Source organism: Castor canadensis, chromosome 1, assembly GCF_047511655.1.
Source record: "Castor canadensis chromosome 1, mCasCan1.hap1v2, whole genome shotgun sequence".
Lineage (NCBI taxonomy): Eukaryota > Metazoa > Chordata > Mammalia > Rodentia > Castoridae > Castor > Castor canadensis.
The window spans coordinates 86,014,378-86,033,719 of NC_133386.1; the positions used below are offsets into that span (position 1 = coordinate 86,014,378).

The following is a 19,342-nucleotide window of genomic DNA, read 5'->3' on the forward strand; positions in this document are numbered from 1 at the left end:
AAGATCTGTAAACACAGACTATTTACTTGACAAATTCTGTCTTGTAAAAATATTTCTTGAGCTGGGATATAGCTCAGTGGTAATATTTGTAGTGATTTTCAAACACTTTATAAAAGTATTTATATTATTTATTCCTTTATTTGTAAAATTAAAAAATTGTGTTCTGTTAGATCTATTGGTTGTTTTATTGTTTCTAAGAAAAGTTTTAAGAGTTCCTCCCTGTAGGCCAGGGCTGTGCAAATGAAAGTACTTGAGAAATGTGTAGTGGACACATTAAAAACCTAAAAATGGGACTGGGGGAGTGGCTCAAGTGGTAGAGCACCTGCCTAGTAAGTGCAAGGCCTTGAGTTCAAACCCCAGTGCTATCAAAAACAAAAATAAAAGCTGAAACTAAAAAGGAGCAGGTGAAATTAATCTTAATAATACACTTCATTTAACTTAATTCACAAATAGTATTTTATTCAACATGAAAGTCCTATAAAAATTATTGATGAGATACTTTATATTCTTTTTTTGTTTTAAATCTTGCTGTGCATTTCAGTGGCTCAGTGGCCACATGGGGCTAGAGGCCATGGTGTAGGATTACTCAGCTATAGATGTTCATTAGTTATTTTTGCGGCACTGGGGCTTGAACTCAAGGCAGGTGCTCTTGGTGCTTGAGCTACTCCACCAGCCCTGTTTGTTTTTGAGGCGAGGTCTGCCTATGTTGCCCAAGATGCCTAGAACTTGATATCTTCCTGCTTCGAACTCCTGAGTGCTGGGATTAGAGGTGTGTGCCACCATTCCTGGCTGAGGTTTGCTAGTTAATCCTCCTTGTTTCAAAAATGTCCCAATTATCTATTGCTGTGAAACAAGTCATTACAACAAAAATTTAGTAGCTTAAAACAATAGTGATTTATTATTTTTCACAGTTTTCTCCCAGGTTCCACCTACTTAGATGATTATTGTCTGAATTATTGCTCTGATAGTTTGGAACTATTCCAACCTCAGGATTTCTTCTTTTATTGGTTGAAAGTCTATGTAAAAAAATGTTTCTTCTTCCTCATTTAGTCACTTATTTAATCATATGCCTGTATGAGTGCATAGAGTCATGTTTTATTGGGAAGGTTGTAACCCATTATTTATTTTAACGTTCAGGCTGTCTGGCCATGCTATTTCCAATGGACAAAACACTCTTTCCATACACACTGAGGAACCTGGTTAGGTGTACATTGCCGGAAAATTCTGCTCTATGGAGATAATCTCAATTTCATAGTTTCCTGCCATATTGAAATGTTTAATGCTTCAGCACATTATTTCTCAGGGCCTGTTATTTGGCTTGCAAAGCACCGTGCCTTTTTTTTGTTTTTGGTGCACTTGGCACTGGGATTTGAATTCAGGGCCTCACACTTGCTAGGCCTGTGCTCTTACCACTTGAGCCACTCCACTAGCCCCATGCCTTTCTTCAACGACAATAAAAAAATGGGGGTGGGTGGGCGAGTGTGCTGCTGAGGATGGAACCCACAGCCTGTGCATGCTAGGCAGGTACTCTACCACTGAGCCCAACAAATATTTTTATAAGACAAAATTTGTCAAGTAAATTGTCTGTTTTTATGGTGCTTTAAAAAGTTTCACCAAGTTAGTGCTGCTATATCATAGGGCTTTCAATTTCATTTCAATTCAGTATAGAATATAAGTAACCCAATAAAAGTAAAAGCTTAGCCAGGGGTGTGACTGAGTAGTGTGAGCAGGAAGACTTTCATTCAAACCCCAGCACTGCCAAAAAAAAGAAAAAAGAAAACTGAAAGTTTAATGAACAGATGTTTTCCTCCACAAATTGAGCTATTTCCAAACCATGACTGGGTCTATATACAAAGGATGTGAAAGAGGCAGCTGCATGTGCATGTTTACTGCAGTATTATAGCTAAAATATGAATCAACACAAGTGTCCAACAAGGAATCAATGAATAAATGGGTAAAGAAAATGAGTATATATTCACAATGGTATACTATTTGGATCTGAAAAAGGAAACCCTGGCAGTTGCAACAATATGAATCTTAGGATTATATGTATATATATTATAATTAAAAAAATTTAGGTGGTACTGTGGTTTGAACTCAGGGCCTCACACTTGCTGGGCAAGTGGTCTACCACTTTGTCTTCAGCACTTTTTGTTTTAGTTATTTTTCAGGTAGGGTCTTATGCTTTTTGCTTGGGCCAGCCTAGGACTGCAGTCTCCTGACCTGTACCCCCTGAGTATCTGGGGTTATAGCCATCATGCCTGGCTTATTTCTTGAGGTAAAATCTTGATAACTTTTTTGCCTGGGCTGGCATCGACCCTCTATCATCCCAATCTTTGCCTCCCAAGTAGCCCTGTGGCCCTCTCCCTCCTGTTGGCTTGGTCCACCTGGCTATTTGCTTCAGTGATGACCTGTGCTGCTGTGTGTTTGCTGCTTCTCTGCCCAGAACACTCTTCCTCTCTTTCCTTACTACCTCATTTCTCTTGTCTGGCAGTATCAGTTTCTGTAGATGAGGTGTCTCCATTTTCAGTGTGCTCCCTGTCCCCACTCCAACTGTTTGTCCTTCTTCACCTTTTCAAATTGCTTTGTCCAATGGTCTCTTATGTAAGACAGTCGTCAGATAAGCTGGTCAGGGCTGGATGATGAGTGATGGTGATGAATTGCTTATCCGCTCTTGAAAACATGTTTGTAGTTCCTTGATGCCCACTGGGGGTGTGATTGTGTAGTGGGTACACACACCTCTGGGAGTTCTTGAGACCATTTGTGAGGGTGGGTGAAAGTAGAAAATGTACTTTTTTGTTATTTTGGTGGTATTGGGGTTTAAACACAGGGCCTCGTGCTTGTAGTTAAGTAGGCATTCTACAGCTTGAGCCAAGTCTCCAGTCTGAAATGTGCTAACTTTTATATTTTATTATTTTATTGAGCAGAACTAAGAAATTAAGGTTTCCTAAAATTTAATGATTTGGATGAGAAGGTACTTGTATCACTCTGTTTTGGCATTGGTGATGTGCACTAAATGTTTTTTATTATTATTATTTTGATAGCACTGGAGTTTGAACTCAGGCCTTGTGCTTGCTAGGCAGGCTGTCTACCAGCCCGGGATTGTTTCATTGTAAAGATTTGGAGAGTGTTGTGCATAGGGATGTGACATCCAGGGATGACACCCCAAGCTTTCTGGCACCGCAGTAGCTCACATACCAGTGTTTCCCACGTGCTGGACACTGTTCTGTATACTTCACCAGTGTCAACAATCCCCCACCCTCCCACCCTTCCCCATCTTATCTGTTTGGTTCAATTTGTAACATTTTCATTTTATGGATGAAAACATTGAGCTGGAGAATCAGGTGATTTGTTCTAGGCCAGGGATAATGTGGCAAATTCATGATAGAACCAATGTGGCCTAATTTCAGAGGCTACTGGTCACTCCTACCCTGTTCTGCAATGTTCTTGTGCGTCTCTGCTCTCACATGGTAGACATATGCAGCTTCCCAGAGGAGAGGGGATGTGTTGGCCATGTTCATCGAGGGGTACTCTTAATAAATAGTTCTTGAATGAGCTTGCAGAGTGGCTAAAGTGGTAAGAGCACCTGCCTAGTAAGCATGAGCCCTGAGTTCAAACTCCAATGATGCCAAAAAAAAAAAAAACCTTCTTAAGTAAATGAGGGCATGGAGGGCCTGTACCACCTCTGATGGGAACTTTGGATAAGTCCTCTTAAAATTTTTAACTTAAAAAAATTTTTTTAACTTGGAAGTAAAAGGATACAGTAAGAAATTGGCATGAGCTAAATTAGCAGTCTTACATTTAGAAAGTGGAGTTAAGAAAAAGTCCACCACCCTGCTGTCTTGGGCCAGTTATGAATCCCAGCTCACCCCAATGTGACTAATGCCTTCCTTGTCTTCCTTTATCACGAGGGTATGAGAACATAGCAAATTAAAAAAAAATAAACGTGCTGGGGTGTAGCTCAGTAGAAGAGCTCATGCTTAGCAGCACAAGGCCCTGGGTTCAGTCCCTGTATACCACACCCACAAAGGAAAACAACAGTAACAAAAGATCCCCCCAACCTCAGGTTCCCTGTTATACTCCATGAAGTATCCCTTGAGTGTGAATAACCTTACACAGCAAAACGAGAACGGAGCAACTGTGACAAAAAAAATGATTATGGCCATGAGAATCAGAACTTTCTGGTATTTTCTGCTTACTCACTGGTATTTTTTTAATCTTTTTCTTTCTTTCTTTTTTTGTTTTGTTTTGTAGGACTAGGTTTGGAACTCAGGGCTTCATGCTTGCAAAGCAGGCACTCTACCGTTTGAGCCATGCCTCCAGCCATTTTTCTCTGGTTATTTTGGAGATGGAGACTGATGAATGATTTGCCTGAGCTGGCCTTGAACTGTGATCCTTCTGATCTCAGCTTCCCAAGTACCTAGGATTTCAGGCATGAGCCACCAGCCGGCTCGTTTTAATCTTGATCTTTAATTCTTTGGCATGAGGATATGTATAAATTTCTAGGGTATTCAGGGCACTAATAAAATTGTTTTAGTTTGACTGATGATTTCCTTTACATCTAAAAGAGTATTAGGAGAGTTTTGTAAGTTTTGTGTTGTTAGCATTCAATTGTGTAGCATTCAAATTATAAAAAATCTGTTTTCTTTTCTGTTATCCTTTTAGGCTCCTTCAAGACACTTACTCTTCCATCAGTAAGTATCCATTTAAATGATTGTGTTTCAGTTCAGGTTATAATACATATATACATGGAAATGTCACAGTGAAACTCCCTGAATAACTATTTTTAAAAAATAATGCTTATTTTTTCTTTTTTCTAAAAACGAAGAACAGGAAGATAAAACAGGTCTTCTCTGGGGGTTGGCACCAGTGGAAGTGGGGGAGGATATAAGGAAAGGGTGTAGGAGGGTGAATATGGTGGAAATATTACGTATGCAAATGGAAAAATGAGACCTGTTGAAACTATTCCAGGAATGGGAGGAGAGGAATAAAGGAGAATGGTGGAGGGGGTGAATTCAACCATGATATATTATAAATGTCATAATATACTCCCAGTACAATAATATGATAATAACAAAATTAAAAAATTGATTTCACTGGAGAACATTATGTTGAGCAAGGTAAGCCAAGTTCAGAAAGGAAAATATTTCATGTTTTACTTAGATGCAGATTCTAGATATAATAATACAATAATAAAGACATGATGTAAAAGGGAGACTGTTTTGGTGGGGTGAACCAGCAGGAGGAGGGTAGAGGGGAGAGGAAAAGAGGGTGATGGGGTGAATATAATCGAAGTACATTGTGTGTATGTATGACAGCAGCACAGTGAAACCCACTAAATGCAGTTTAAAAAGAAGAGGGGAAGGAGAAAAGGGAGTTAAGAAATAGTCTGGGCTGGCAAAGTGGCTCAGATGTTAAAGCGCATGCCTACCAAACATGACGCCAAAACCCCAGTACCACAAAAAAAAAAGGAATATCCATAGGATGAATTTGATCAAAGCACATTATATGCATGTATGTAAATACCACAATGAAACCCCTTGTACAATTAATTTATGGTAATAAAAATTTAAAAAATGATTTCACAAATATCTTGGGTTAGTGACCAAAATAAGTTTTGTTTGGCCTTTATATCAGTTTGTATTTCTTGTAAGTTTGGCTTGAGTTCAGGTCAGAATATTTAAGAATTATTTTACAATATTAAGAATTATTTAAGAATAGTACTTGAGGTAGATTGGTTCTTCACACGCCCAGCAGGGATTTTCCTCTTGTAAAATAGAGCACTTGATGTGATCCATCTGTTTCTGCCTTAATGGTCTTTGTAGTCTTGAATGTGTAATTAGCTCTGTTTCTTAGTTTCATTGTCTTCTAAAAGGGCAGTGTGATGTTCAGCACTTTTCCCAGTTAGAGGGAGAAAGACAAGTCAGTAATACTGGTCCTGTCTTTGTTTAAAGTTTTGACTTTTATGAGTCAGATAATTTTGTACCTTAACTTTGGTATGCTAAAATATTGTATTAAAATATCATTTTTTTGATTACTGAGTTGTTTGTTTCTTTTTTTGCCCCTGAGACAAGTGCCTCATTCAACCTTACCATAGCCCCGGCCCTTTAAAAGTGGATAAAGGTCCTAGCTCTCTCTCATATGGATGCCCCTGAATGAAACGAGATGTAAAATTTACTAGAGAAATGGAAGGGGTTATTACTTTGTCAAGGGTTATCAAACCTGATTATTAAGGTTGTTTGTGAACTCATCCTACTTCCTGTTGAAGTTTGTGTTTTTATTGCTGTGCTTTGTTTTGGAGCTTTACAGGTTTAATGTACGATAGTGTAGACTACAGCATCCAGAGTTTCTCTGAGAATGCATTACTAATGAATTTGGCCTTGATGTATTACAAACTTACATAGATCAGCATTACCTCATGAGCCAGGTTTACTTTTCCTCTTGAAGGTTATCACTTTCATCTTGGGAGTACCTAGAAAATAATGTGACCCAAATAGTATTAGATAAGAATTACTTAATATGCCATAAGTTTCTAATACTATATTAAGTTTCTAATATTATATGTTTGTATGTTCCTTACTAAGAAATATACTGCTGTTAGCAACTGAAAGTGGAAGGAAGAAAAAGGCATAACAGGCAGAAGTCGGGGGAAAAAATCCCTACCATCTTTATGACAATAAAAGATTAGATTGCATTTATATAACCTAAAACAGTAGATTCTGGCCCAGACATCTGCACTTGGGCAGTAGTTTGTGCTGTGGTTTAGCACCCTCTCTCTCTTTCTGTTTCTTTTTTTTTTCTTTTCTTTTGAGGCAGTGTCTCACTATATAACCCAGCATGGCCTCTAACTCAAGGTCCTCCTGCCTTAGTCTCCCCAGTGCTGGGATTACAGGCATTTGCCACCATGCCTGCTTAGTAAAGCACATTTAAAATACTTAGTCATAGCATGTATGGGAAAATTTGATGACAGTTGGAAAAAATAGAAGATTTCTGTATATCTGTGAGTTTTCAATTAAAGTAGACCCAATTTTTAAAGTACACTTGCATTCTGATGCTTGTAAATACAATATTTTGAATTATTTTGTTCGGACTTTGTGACTTTTTACTGTAAAACATTAATACTTCAAGACCTTATTAAAATGAATATGCTTTGCCTGCTTTAGTCATGATTTTAATCTTGATACAAATAGCCCTCAAGGGGAATGAAAAACCATAACTGATACTTAATATGAGGATTATTTTTCATATAAAGTATAATGGGAAATTAATTTTTTTTCTAAAACAATCCAAGTTAAAATGAGGGAGTGGTTTTATTTAATTAGAATTTTTTAAAATGTCTTTTGTCTGGGCGTGGTGGCATGTGCCTGTAACCCTATAGGCACTATAAGAGAAGCTGAGCTGGAGGATTGGAAATTTGAGACCAGCCTGGGTAACATAACCCCATTGTTATGTGCCTGGTAACAGAGTGAGACCCTAGCTCAAAAATAATTTATTTTAAGGACAACTATGAATATATTTTTAATAGAAACTGTCAACTTAGATTTCAGATTTTATTTAAAAAATTTGTCTTTCATTATTTTCACAGTTTTGTTTTGTGGTGCTGGGCATGGAACCTGGCAAAGCACACTACTACCCTTGAGCTATACTCCAGTCTTTCCATTACTTTTAGTAACTGCCATTTTTCATGAAGTAAATAAAGATAAATACCATTTACTCAGTTTCCCTAAAGCAATAAATCTTTCAGAAAAAGTAAAATAGCTCAGATTAGAATAAGTAATCCTGTTGGGCGTCGGTTGCTCATGTCTGTAATCCTAGCTACTCAGGAGGCAGAGATCAGGAGGATTGTGGTTCAAAGTCAGCCTGGGCAAATAATTCTGAGAGACCCTATCTCAAGAAAACCCTTCACAGAAAAGGGATGGTGGTGTGGCTCAAGGTGTAGGCCCTGAGTTCAAATCCCAGTACCACAAAAAGAAAAAAAAAAAAAGAAGTAATCCTATTTACCGTCCAGCAAGGATCTTTCTGAGATCCTCCATTATGTTCCCTGGGCAGGGAACTATCATCTGCTTAGAGAATTTGCATATATGTCTACACAAAATAGACCTAGCATAACTGAGAATCAACATGCCCAACTCCAAGGCTGACATTTTGTTGATCAAGGCCTCTACTATTGTCAACTTCCAGACCTGTTCTGTTGCCAGACAGTCTCCAGTTGTGAGAACTGCACCTTCCTCCAGCCCTTTGCACCCAGGTCAAGGAATAGGAGTCCCAAATCTTTGTCTCTTGTGAGGGGACTGCAGTATTACCAGTTCTGGGAGCCACTTTGCATTAAGCACGGCCCCAAGAAAGTAGAAGGCATGTGATGAGCAGAGATGCAGGAGCCTCCACTGCTCAGATGCTCAGAGCGTCCACTCTGCTGGGGAAGCAGGCTATAATCCATCCTAAGCCTGGCACACAGAGACTTCCAAACACACTGCTCAAATACCCCAGTATTTTCCCCAGTTGTTCTCATTATGTGCCCCATTGTTAACAGTGGAGAACCAACATGTGTAGTGATGCTCAGGACTCTGGAGCACCACCCCGAGTCCCCAGTGACACCCTGAGAGAAGTCATGATGATGCCCATGCCTCACAGAGATACCCAGGTGGTGGATTCACCAAGGCTCATGTGCCGCTCTGATTTTCCAGCCCTGGGATTAACACTGAATCTTTGGGGAAACCCAAAGACTGAATTTTACATATAGGGAGATAGGGTTTCTAATAGGGGACGCTGAAACGAACTGTATTAATTTAGTTAAGGTACCAAAAGGAGCAGAATGATGGTTAGTAACATCTCCCCTTCAGTCAGTGTCAGCTCCTGAGGGGGAATGGACGGGGTGGTGGGGGGGGACAGAAGAAAGTGTTTTGGGCCCCATTTTGTTCATTCTAATTCTCTGACTCTTTGACCTTCCTGTGGTTTGTAAGCCTGTGTATCACTACTTTGACATTAGCCTTCAGTCTATCCCCTGCTCTGGGGCCTCTGTACCAGTAAAGATGATCAGACTATATCCAAATCCTAAAGAGCAATCCCAGCAAATACTGTATTTGCAGACATGAAATATTTATAAGTATATGCCTTTTATAAGCATATGATACATTCGTTCCTGGCATGTGAATTTTCCTGCTTATAGGTAAAGGAACCTGATTGAAAGTACCAGAAGACTGAAATATCGTGAGACAATAGAACATAAAAATGCAGCTTTCAGGCAAGACTCTCAGCTCCAGAAGGGCACAGGTCATTGGTTCATGTTGTAGCCCAGTACCTAGGATGACTTGGTACATAGAAGATTTTTATTATAAATATTTTTTTTTGGTGGTACTGATATTTGAACTCAGGGCCTCACGCTTGCTGGGCAGGTGCTCTACCACTTGAGTTACTCCTCCAGTCCTTTTTTTGTGTTGGGTTTTTTTGAGCTAGGATCTTGTGAACTATTTACCTGGGGCTGGCTTTAAACTGCTATCCTCTTGATTGCTGCCTCTTGAGTAGCTAGGATTACAGGCATGAACCACTAGCGCCCAGCTATATTTTGGCATTTCTGATTTGGGATATCGTGAGCTCACAGTCAAGATGTTAGCCAGGTCTGGAGATCTTCTGCGAGGCAGTTCATTCTCCAAGTTCAAACAGGTGGTACTGTCGGTGAGAGGCCTCAGTTCCTCCCCTGAGGGTCTCTACACAGTTCTGCAGAGTCCTCATGACAGTTGGCTTTCCTTCTGAGCAGAGAGAGAGAGGGGAGGGGAGGGAAGGAGAGAGGAGGGGATTGAACAAGGCAGAGGTATTCTTCATTCTAGGCTTTAGAAATAAGTCACCCAGTCTGGGAAATTAGGCTCCATCTTTTTCTTGTTTCTTTCTTCTTTTTTAGCAGTACTAGGGATTGACTCAGAGCCCCGTACTTGCTAGGCAGGCATGCTACCGTTTGAGTCATGCCCCTCATTGCATTAATTATTTTTGGGATATCTGGGCCAGCCTGGACTGAGATCCTCCTATTTACATGTCTCATGTAGTTGGAATGACAGCGGTGCGCCATCTTGCTCAGCTATTGGTTGAGATAGTTTTGCTAACTTTTTGCTTGGGCTGACTTAGAACCATGATCCTCCCCATCTGTACCTCCCTAGTAGTTAGGATTACAGATGTGAACCAGTGCACCCAGTCTGGTCTCCATCGTTGAAGGGAGGGAGGTCATAGATTTTTCAGATGTATTTTAAAATCACATCAAGGTTCTTATTAGAGTAGTATAGCTGATGTTGGGTTTGAATGTGGGCTGGTACCCTGGACTAACTTCCCTAACTCTAAGCCTTGCTTCCTTGTTGGTGAAATGGTTTTCTAGAAGCATCCACCTGAGAGATTGTTGGGAGGGAAAATGACACAACACAGGTAAATTGTTTAATATGGCTTCTGGTTTGTTAATGGCAGAAGACACAATTCTTTTATGAATAATAGCAGTAAAATTAGCAGCATCACCATGCTTATGAAGAGCACAACACATGATGAACAAGATCCAGGAAGAGAGTGCCCTGCAAAGGAGAGCCTGAGAGAGGATATAGCAATTGTGCCTTTCTTGGACTGACTGTCTCAAACACGGCAAGTGTAGGAAAGAATGTCGAGGGATGGTAGATAGTCTGACCCCCAGTAACTGTTAGTGAGGACAGATTTGCACTTGGAATAAGAAATGGCAAGGTGACTGCACTGACAGAGACGCTTCAGGGTGTGTGTCCTCTTTTCCAGGAACCCTGTGATATAACTGGAGAGCAAACTGCAGGATGCTAAAAGAAGGAAGACAAATTGTTTAACTTTGTTGCCCAGAAGGGCCAAATTTTCAGCTTTGCAATTACTTTTGAAAACACTATGTATTTAAATTTTCTACTCTAACTTGCAATTAAAACATTTTTGAGGTAAAACGGCAAGACCCTCATCTGTCTGATCTCTTTTTTCCCCCCAGCTACCTCTGAACAGTGCAGATGAGATTTATGAGCTGAGAGTAACAGGACGGACCCAGGATGAGATTTTATTCTCTAATAGCACACGCTTATCATTTGAGAGCAAGAGAATGTCTGTCTTCATTCAAACAGACAAGGTGCTATATAAGCCAAAGGAAGAAGTGAGGTTTCGTGTTATTACGTACTTCTCAGATTTCAAGCCTCATAAGGGCTCCTCGGACATTCTAATTAAGGTAAGTGGCACCAGAAACTAAGCAAGGAGTTCAAGCCATCTTGCTGAAGCTGACTTGGAAGTTCTTAACATTGTAATACCTTAGTATTTCAAAACCTGATAGGCTTCTCTCTCGATGTGGGAATCCTCTATGAGGGGAGGTGATAGAGCCACCCTGGATTAAGAGCTCAGGCTCTAGTGTCAGCCCATTCAGGTTCCAGTCTTGACTTCATCACTGATTTATTCATTTGTCAAACATTTATTGAATTTCTACATTCTAGCCACTGACATAAGGCAGTGAACAGCATAGATTGAGTCTCTGCTCATATTGAGTTTACTTTCAGTGGGTAGTGAGGGCACAGTAAACAATACACAGATATACATGTATATATAAATCAATATAGATATATAAAGGGATAGATATGCATGATTTGTGTGTGTGTGTGTGGGGGGGGGGGAAGGTAGGGCAGAGAGAGAGAGAGAGTGATAGTGAGAGAATGAGAATTTTCTATAAAATTGTCAGGGAGGATCTATTTAAGCAGAAACCTGAAGGAAATAACAGAATGAGCCAAAACAAACAAGAGTGAGCCACATGTACAAAAGCCTTGAGGTGGGAGTGGGAGAGCTTGTTTGGCACATTGAAGGAACAACAGGCTGGCAGCTCACGGAGCCCAGGTTGTGAGGAGACAAGTATTAGGAGATGAGGTCAGATACAATTGTTGGGGCAGGGTTGAGCTCATGTGGGATCTCGTTAGCCATTATGTAGACTGGGTTTTTCACAGAGTGAAATGGGAATTCTGAGGAGAGGCATGGATTGGTCTGACTTGACAGTCACTGTGAACTCTAATAAGAATAGATACTCTACCTTTGTGACCTTGAGAAAATTAGTTTTGAATCTAGTTCTTGTGAGGATTAAGTAAGAATTCAGGTAAACTGTTTAGATCCGTGCCCAGCACCTAGTACATGCTCACTAATCATTACTGTTGCAATAGGAGCTCCTTTTGTAGGGAAGGAGTCACTTGACCTCTGTTGTTTCAACACCCCAGATCTGGAGGCATCATGGTTAGCTGACTGAGTGCTTTCCTGGGAGGGTCAAGTTGAAGACAGTCAAGCTCCAGTGGGCCTGGTTTTCTACACTTAAGCTGAGGAATATATTAAACATTTGATCATCATGTGAAAATAAGGTGACTAACTCATCCCAGTTTGCCTGGGATGCTCCTGATTTTAAACTGTATATACCTGGTCCTGGGGACCCTCTCAATCTTGGGACAATGGTCACCCTAGTGCCCCAATAAATAGTATATTATGGAAGGCCTTTTCTTTTATCTCTTATTCTTTGTAGTTTCTTTGCTGTTAAGAGATCAAAACCCCACCAAACAAATGTGTAAACTATATTTTCAAAGCAAGATATATTTGTAGCAAATATACAGTATACAATATAAAGTTTGTAGCTTGGAAAGGCCTTCCTTTGTTAGCTGTGGCACTGAGGATCCTACTGGCCAACATGTGGCCCTCTTCCCAGGGGAAGGGCGCTTAGTCTGGAGTTCAGGGCTTGGGCACAGCAAATGAGGGTAGCCATCCTCCCCTCAGTTCCTGGGCAGTGAAGCTGGGGTGTGGACTCAAGTCTAGCTTCTCCCTCCTGTTCCCTTACAGAGAGCAATGGCTGCGAATGCCCACATAATTTTCCTTCTGATGAAAGCAGTTATTTGGGACAGAGTTGACTAGACTGTGATGTTTTCTACATTTTTTTTTTTTTTTTAGTGTGGAATAACTTTTTTTTTGGCATAACTTCTAAGAAAAACGTAGGACTTGGCAAAACTGATCCTGATTGGGATGGTTGCACTCCCAGCACAGCACCACCTGCAGGCTAATGTGGAGAAGTACATCTGAGAGCTTTTGTCCTCAATTTACTCAGCTAAGAATGGTTGCAGGATGTGGCTACGATATTGATCATCACAGCATAGTGAGGAATACTTAGTGTTTTCTTTAAAATTTTTTTGGCAGTGCTTGTGGTTGAACTCAGGGACTTGTGCTTTCTAGGCAGATACTCTACCACTTGAGCCTCTCTACCAGCATCTTTTTGTGTTGGTTTTTTTTGAGATAAGGTTTCACTTTATGCCTAGGGTGGGCCTCAACCACAACCCTCCTATTTGTGCTTCCCTAGGGGATGACAGGAGTGTGCCAATGTGCCCAGCCATTGGTTGAGATGGAGGTCTAGCACACTTTCCCTGGGATGAACTTGAACCAGGATCGTACTGATTTCTGCCTTCCTAGTAGCTAGGATTACAGGCGTGAGCCACATGCTCAGTAATATTCACTGTTTTTAATTCGGTGTTTTAATTGGGTTACTGGGTAGTGTTTATTCTGTCTGCCCCAGTAACTCCCTTTTCAGGAAGAAAAGGGGCTTTAGAGGCCTTTTTTTGGCAGTGGAAATAGATGTTTTATCCCCTTATTCTGGTCTCCTCCAGGAAGTTTAGCCTGCTAACCTAACTTTATGTAAGTAAGTGCTTCTGATGCTGTTATGGCAGCTGGAATGGATGGCCTTCTCATTTAAGAAGTTGTTGCTGGCCTGGTCATGGTGATTCATGCCTATAATCCCAGCACTCGAGAGGTTGAGGCAGGAGTATTGAGAGTTCAAGGCCAACCTGGGCTACACAGTGAGCTCAAGGCCAGCATGGGATACATAGCAAGCCCCTGCCTCAAACTAAAACAAACAAACAAAAAGAAGTTGTTGCTCTGGGTCTAGGTGGACAACCTTGCATGGGCACAGGTATTTGTAGCTTAGAGGGTATCCTTGTGATTATGCCCTGACACTGGCCTGGAGAAGCTGTGGCAAACTCAGAGCCCCAGCCCTGGCCAGGTGGGAACTACTCACCTGAGTGATCTGACTTCCTTACTTCTATACGCTGGACAGGTCTATACCTTGTCTGTGTAGTATAGCCTTCCAGATTAGAGCTTTCTGACACATTCTCCAGCTTGACACAGTCTGGCACAGGTATCAGGTGCTGTGCTATGTGGAGGCATCTGACAGATGCAGAGCCATCACAGGTGACCCTATGAGCATGAGTGGCCATTATCCCAGTGTCTCTGGCACACAACTGCTCTGGCTGTGGTATGTGCACCTTTCATGCTATAAGTCGTCTTGTCTGTGTTCCAGCAGGAGCTGACTGTATGTGGCCCATTCAAGTCCCAATGTGCTCTGTAAAGACTTCTGGTATTTCTGCACTGTTTCTCTGACTTCCTTACTGGAGACAGCCTAGGTTCAAGATTGGCTTGGGAAACTAGAGGGATTATTTCACTCACTCCCCTCCTTGTCCCCCAAGTTGTATGTTGTCAAAGGGATCAGTTCAGCCTTCTTTTGTTTAAAGAGTCATGACACCATCTAGGAGAAAAGTTCACTGTCATCACAATAATGTGTCACCAGAATATGGACATTCCCTTTCCCTATACTTTAGGTAACACCAAGAATTATTGTTAGTAGTTTTTTAATCTTTGTCCACTCTGACAGAGAAAAACCAGTATTTCATTGTTTTTATTTTCATTTCCTTAATTGCCAGACAGCATATATTTATTAGCCGTTTGCATTGCTTCCTCAACCTTTTAACTCCATAGCCCTGTATGCATCATTGTATGGCAGGCATAGTGGAGCCAACTGCCGGTTTCACAAGAATTCGCCCAGGAGACAGTGACCTGCTTGTTCTTGAATTACTTTTGATCATTGGTTTTAACAATTAGTTCTTTCTGGCTGCCACTCCCTACTTGATTCTCAGCATTGTGCTATCCCTAACTTTCATATCCCCATTCCAGGAGAGAAATTTCTTCTGGCTTGTGATAACTGGGCCAGTTCACTACTTCTATTGAAAGACAGAGAATAAGAATAGGAAAATATTTGATCCCTACTCTCAGAGTCCATAGGGTACTTGGGAAATCAATCAATCAATCAATCTATCTATCCAATCTATAAAATGAAACATAACAAACATATTTTACTGCTATCAGCAGTAACATATACTAAGAAGGAGTAAATTCCAGATGTACTGGGGGCTCTCCACAAAGTGTTCATCTGTGCCTGTTGGAGGCAGGTGTGGAAGGCAAGAAACTGGGGCTTATTTCACTAGTGAACAGCAAGGGAGGGCATCCAGGCAGCAGTGTGTCAGATGTGTGGACTTTTGAGGTAAACTACAAGCAAATCTGTATGTTGGGAAGAAAATGGATCTAGAAATGTAGATGGGGTCAGATTAGTAAGAGTCCTGTGAGCTGTGCAGAAGAATGTAGACTTTCTTCTGTAGACAAACAAAAGGCACCATTACCTAGGGGTCTGTTCCAGTGATCATAGCCAGTTCTTACTCATGGCTTGTTGTGCTTCATCCTCAGATCTGTGTCTCAGGTGGACCTCACTGTGGGGGAAATGTACTAGGGACTGGAGAGGGCAGATTACTTGCATTACTTAGAAAACAGGATATATGGTTGGAAATGAGGATGGAAAAGAGATAAATTAGAGAGAGAATGAGACAGAGTTGACAGGGCTGGGAATGTGAGGAGAGTCTGTGATGGCTGCTGAATGGCTTGTATGACTCTTATAGGAAAGAATCATTGTCTGGGGGATTTACAGAAAGACTGTAAATCTTTTTTTTGCTGCCAACTTGTATCCATGTCCAAGCCTCCAGGTTATACTTCTCCACACTTCATTTTCCTCATCCTCATCTACACACTGAATTTAATAAAACCTATTTTCAGAACTGCTATTGTAAGGCAAAAAAAAATGGGGCACAGGTAGGGGTATAACTCAGTGATAATATACTTGCCTAGCACATGTGAACTCAATGTTCAATCCCCAGCACTAAACGATAATAATGATAATACCTAATCAAGTGGCAGAGCACTCAGCACAAGGCCCTGAGTTCAAATCCCAGTACCACCAAAATTAAAAAAGAAAGAAAAGAAACAAAGCAGCAATAAAGGTGATACCTAAAAGTGAGCAAATGTTTACTTAAACTAAGTAATGAACACATAACTATTATTTGGTACATTTTATGTCTCAGAATAATGATTCCTGATGAATGATTCGATTGACCTACTTTGTCTTTGTTTTACAAAACAGTGACTTTAAACAGTCACATTGACTTCTGTTCCTTAATCATTGGTTCTTTCAGAGCTTCCACCTTCTTCCTTTTTTTGCTGCCAACTTGTATCATGTATCCCTGATACATCGCTCTGATACATTTTGTTGAGTTGAAAGACAGACAGGTTTGATTCCTAAATTCCATTACACCCTCGTGTTTAATTTTGTGTCATGTCAGTCACTCACAGTTGAGTGCTTATGTGACATTTCCAGGCATCAGTTTTCTCAATGCTACGAGGGTGATCTCACTTGAAGGAGAATCAGAATGGTTTAGAGATAAGGCAGATCATAATGAGTGGGGCCTGGTATCTCTACAGTGGGAGTTTCTTTTAACATCACCATTACCACCATTATCCCAGGCTTGATGCTATACATGTTTTCTGTAGAAGGAAGTCTAGTGCCAGGAATTAAACTGTGGGGCAACATGAAGGTGATTTCATGAGAACTATTAGAAAAGAAGAAATGTCTTCTTTAGTAGTATACACCTGACATTTTCCAAAAATTAACTTGGTACCATATTTTGGGGAAAGTTCTCGACTTGTCTGGTGCTGCAAGGCATCATTCCTAACCAGATGGGATACATAGGTACACAGGCAGCCTTATGGAGTTAACATCTATGGCTTTTGTTCTAGGACCCCAAGTCCAATTTGATCCAACAGTGGTTGTCACAACAAAACGAGCTTGGAGTTATCTCCAAAACCTTTCAATTATCCTCCCATCCAATACTTGGCGACTGGTCCATCCAAGTTCGAGTGAATGTGAGTATGCATACATTTTTGGGGGAAGATATTAAAATGATTTAAATAGTTCATGTGGGGAAATACCTCTAACGTCATTTATTCAACGAACAGAGAAATTTAAAATGAACGTCTAGACAATGTAAGTTGTTTAATTTTAATTTTCTATGTTTATCAAATGGATTTGCTGTCCTTACAATGTGTGATCAGATAATCAACATTGTCTTTTTCTCTGATAATGTTTGAAGGTTAAACATTTTGGTATTTGGTATAAAACTGGTGAAGCGAATGTTTACTTAAACTAAGTAATGAACACATAACTATTATTTGGTACATTTTATGTCTCAGAATAATGATTCCTGATGAATGATTCGATTGACCTACTTTGTCTTTGTTTTACAAAACAGTGACTTTAAACAGTCACATTGACTTCTGTTCCTTAATCATTCGTTCTTTCAGAGCTTCCACCTTCTTCCTTTTTTTGCTGCCAACTTGTGTGTAACAGGGCCAGGGGCTTTAAAATGCTCCCATCCCTCTCTGCCTCAAGTTTTCTCTTGTGCATCACTGTGTGATACTTGAAGAGTTTTTCTGTGTTTTCCCATTTTTCTTCAGAGCTTTCAAAATAGTTGTATTAGTACAGGGCTTCTCAACTACTGATACTTTGGACACAACTTCTTTGTTGTAGGCACCATTCTGTGAATGTACTGTATTCAACAGCATCTCTGGATGTTACCTAGTAGGTGCCAATAGCAACTTCCCCTCCCCCTATGTTGTGGCAAATGAAAATATCTGCCAAATATCTGTTGTGGGCAATGACCCTCTTCCTGTGCCGATGAGAGCCACTGTGTTAGAAGGAGTGGTCATTCGTTGGCACATGGCCTGAGTCAGATAAAAATGCACCCAGTGTTTAATATTTGCTCACTTTTAGGTATCACCTTTATTGCTGCTTTGTTTCTTTTCTTTCTTTTTTAATTTTGGTGGTACTGGGATTTGAACTCAGGGCCTTGTGCTGAGTGCTCTGCCACTTGATTAGGTATTATCATTATTATCGTTTAGTGCTGGGGATTGAACATTGAGTTCACATGTGCTAGGCAAGTATATTATCACTGAGTTATACCCCTACCTGTGCCCCATTTTTTTTTTTGCCTTACAATAGCAGTTCTGAAAATAGGTTTTATTAAATTCAGTGTGTAGATGAGGATGAGGAAAATGAAGTGTGGAGAAGTATAACCTGGAGGCTTGGACATGGAAAGAAAAAGAAGCAAGATTTGAACTCAGGTCCCTGGTGCCAAAGCCCAGGCTCCAACTGACTCTGTGACCCCATGGCCCCTCCACAACTGTGCAAATACCTTGAGTCTAGACTCTGGTTAGAAGACATTAGATATAATAAACCCTTACTTGGTTTGAAAGCGGTATCTCTTAGAACAGTTTAAAAAGAAAAATGATAGATTATTAGGTACAAGATGAAATGCTGTTTTTACGGTTGAAAGTGCCAAATATCAGCAATTTTTTATGGTTCAACTTAACATGTAAGAGGAGCCACAGCAAACAAATGAAAATATATGATTTTTAATCACATCTTAGGGTTATAAATTTATTTCTAGAGCATCCAGAAAGGAGCAACCCAGGGGAAGAACTTAGCTTGGTTTTTGAAATATTTATATTTAGTATTCTTGATATTTTATTTGGAATTATATTCTTGCCTTTGCTCTTTTTTTTGGATATTCACCACCACTACTAGCTTACTCTACTTAAAAATAATGGAGTAAGATAGGAGGATTGTGGTTTGAAGCCAGCTGGCGCAAAAGTAATTGCAACCCTTGCTCAAAAACAAGCTGGGTTTGGTGGTACATGTCTATGGTCCCAGCTACTCTGAAGGTGGAGGTAGGAGGATCAAGGTCTGAGGCAGCCTGGGCAAAGTTAGCTTAAGCTCTTATCTGACAAACTAAAGAACTAAAAGGGCAAGGACCTGAGTTCAAATCCCAGTACCACAAAAAAGAAAAAATAAGAAGCATGTAAAAGCAAAAGGGCTAGGGCATGGTTCAAGCAATAGAGCACTAGCCTAGTGAGCATGAGGCCCTGAGTTCAAACCCTAGTACCAACAAACAAATGAGCAAAGCAATGAGACCAGTCTTGGGTGTTCCTTTTTATAGTTCCAGGTAAAGGAGTTGTAGCTGATATAATTGATTAGCTCATGTGTCTCGTGTTTCTGACGTAATTTGATGTAGCCACAGATGAAATTCTTAATTGGCACAAATCAATTAACAATTTTTGCCTCAAAAAATGTAATGGGTTTTGCCTT

General features: G+C 40.4%; 1 protein-coding gene across 5 annotated transcripts in view; it reads left to right on the forward strand.

Moving 5' to 3' along the window:
• The window catches only part of Cd109 (CD109 molecule), a 254,922-nt gene that overhangs the window by 43,299 nt on the left and 192,281 nt on the right, over positions 1-19,342 (forward strand). For all 5 annotated transcript variants that reach the window (XM_074079282.1, XM_074079291.1, XM_074079280.1 and 2 more), the window contains 3 exons: positions 4,666-4,694; positions 10,973-11,203; positions 16,936-17,061. In XM_074079282.1, coding sequence (XP_073935383.1) covers positions 4,666-4,694; positions 10,973-11,203; positions 16,936-17,061 — 386 coding nt within the window. The remainder of the gene's footprint in view (positions 1-4,665; positions 4,695-10,972; positions 11,204-16,935; positions 17,062-19,342) is intronic.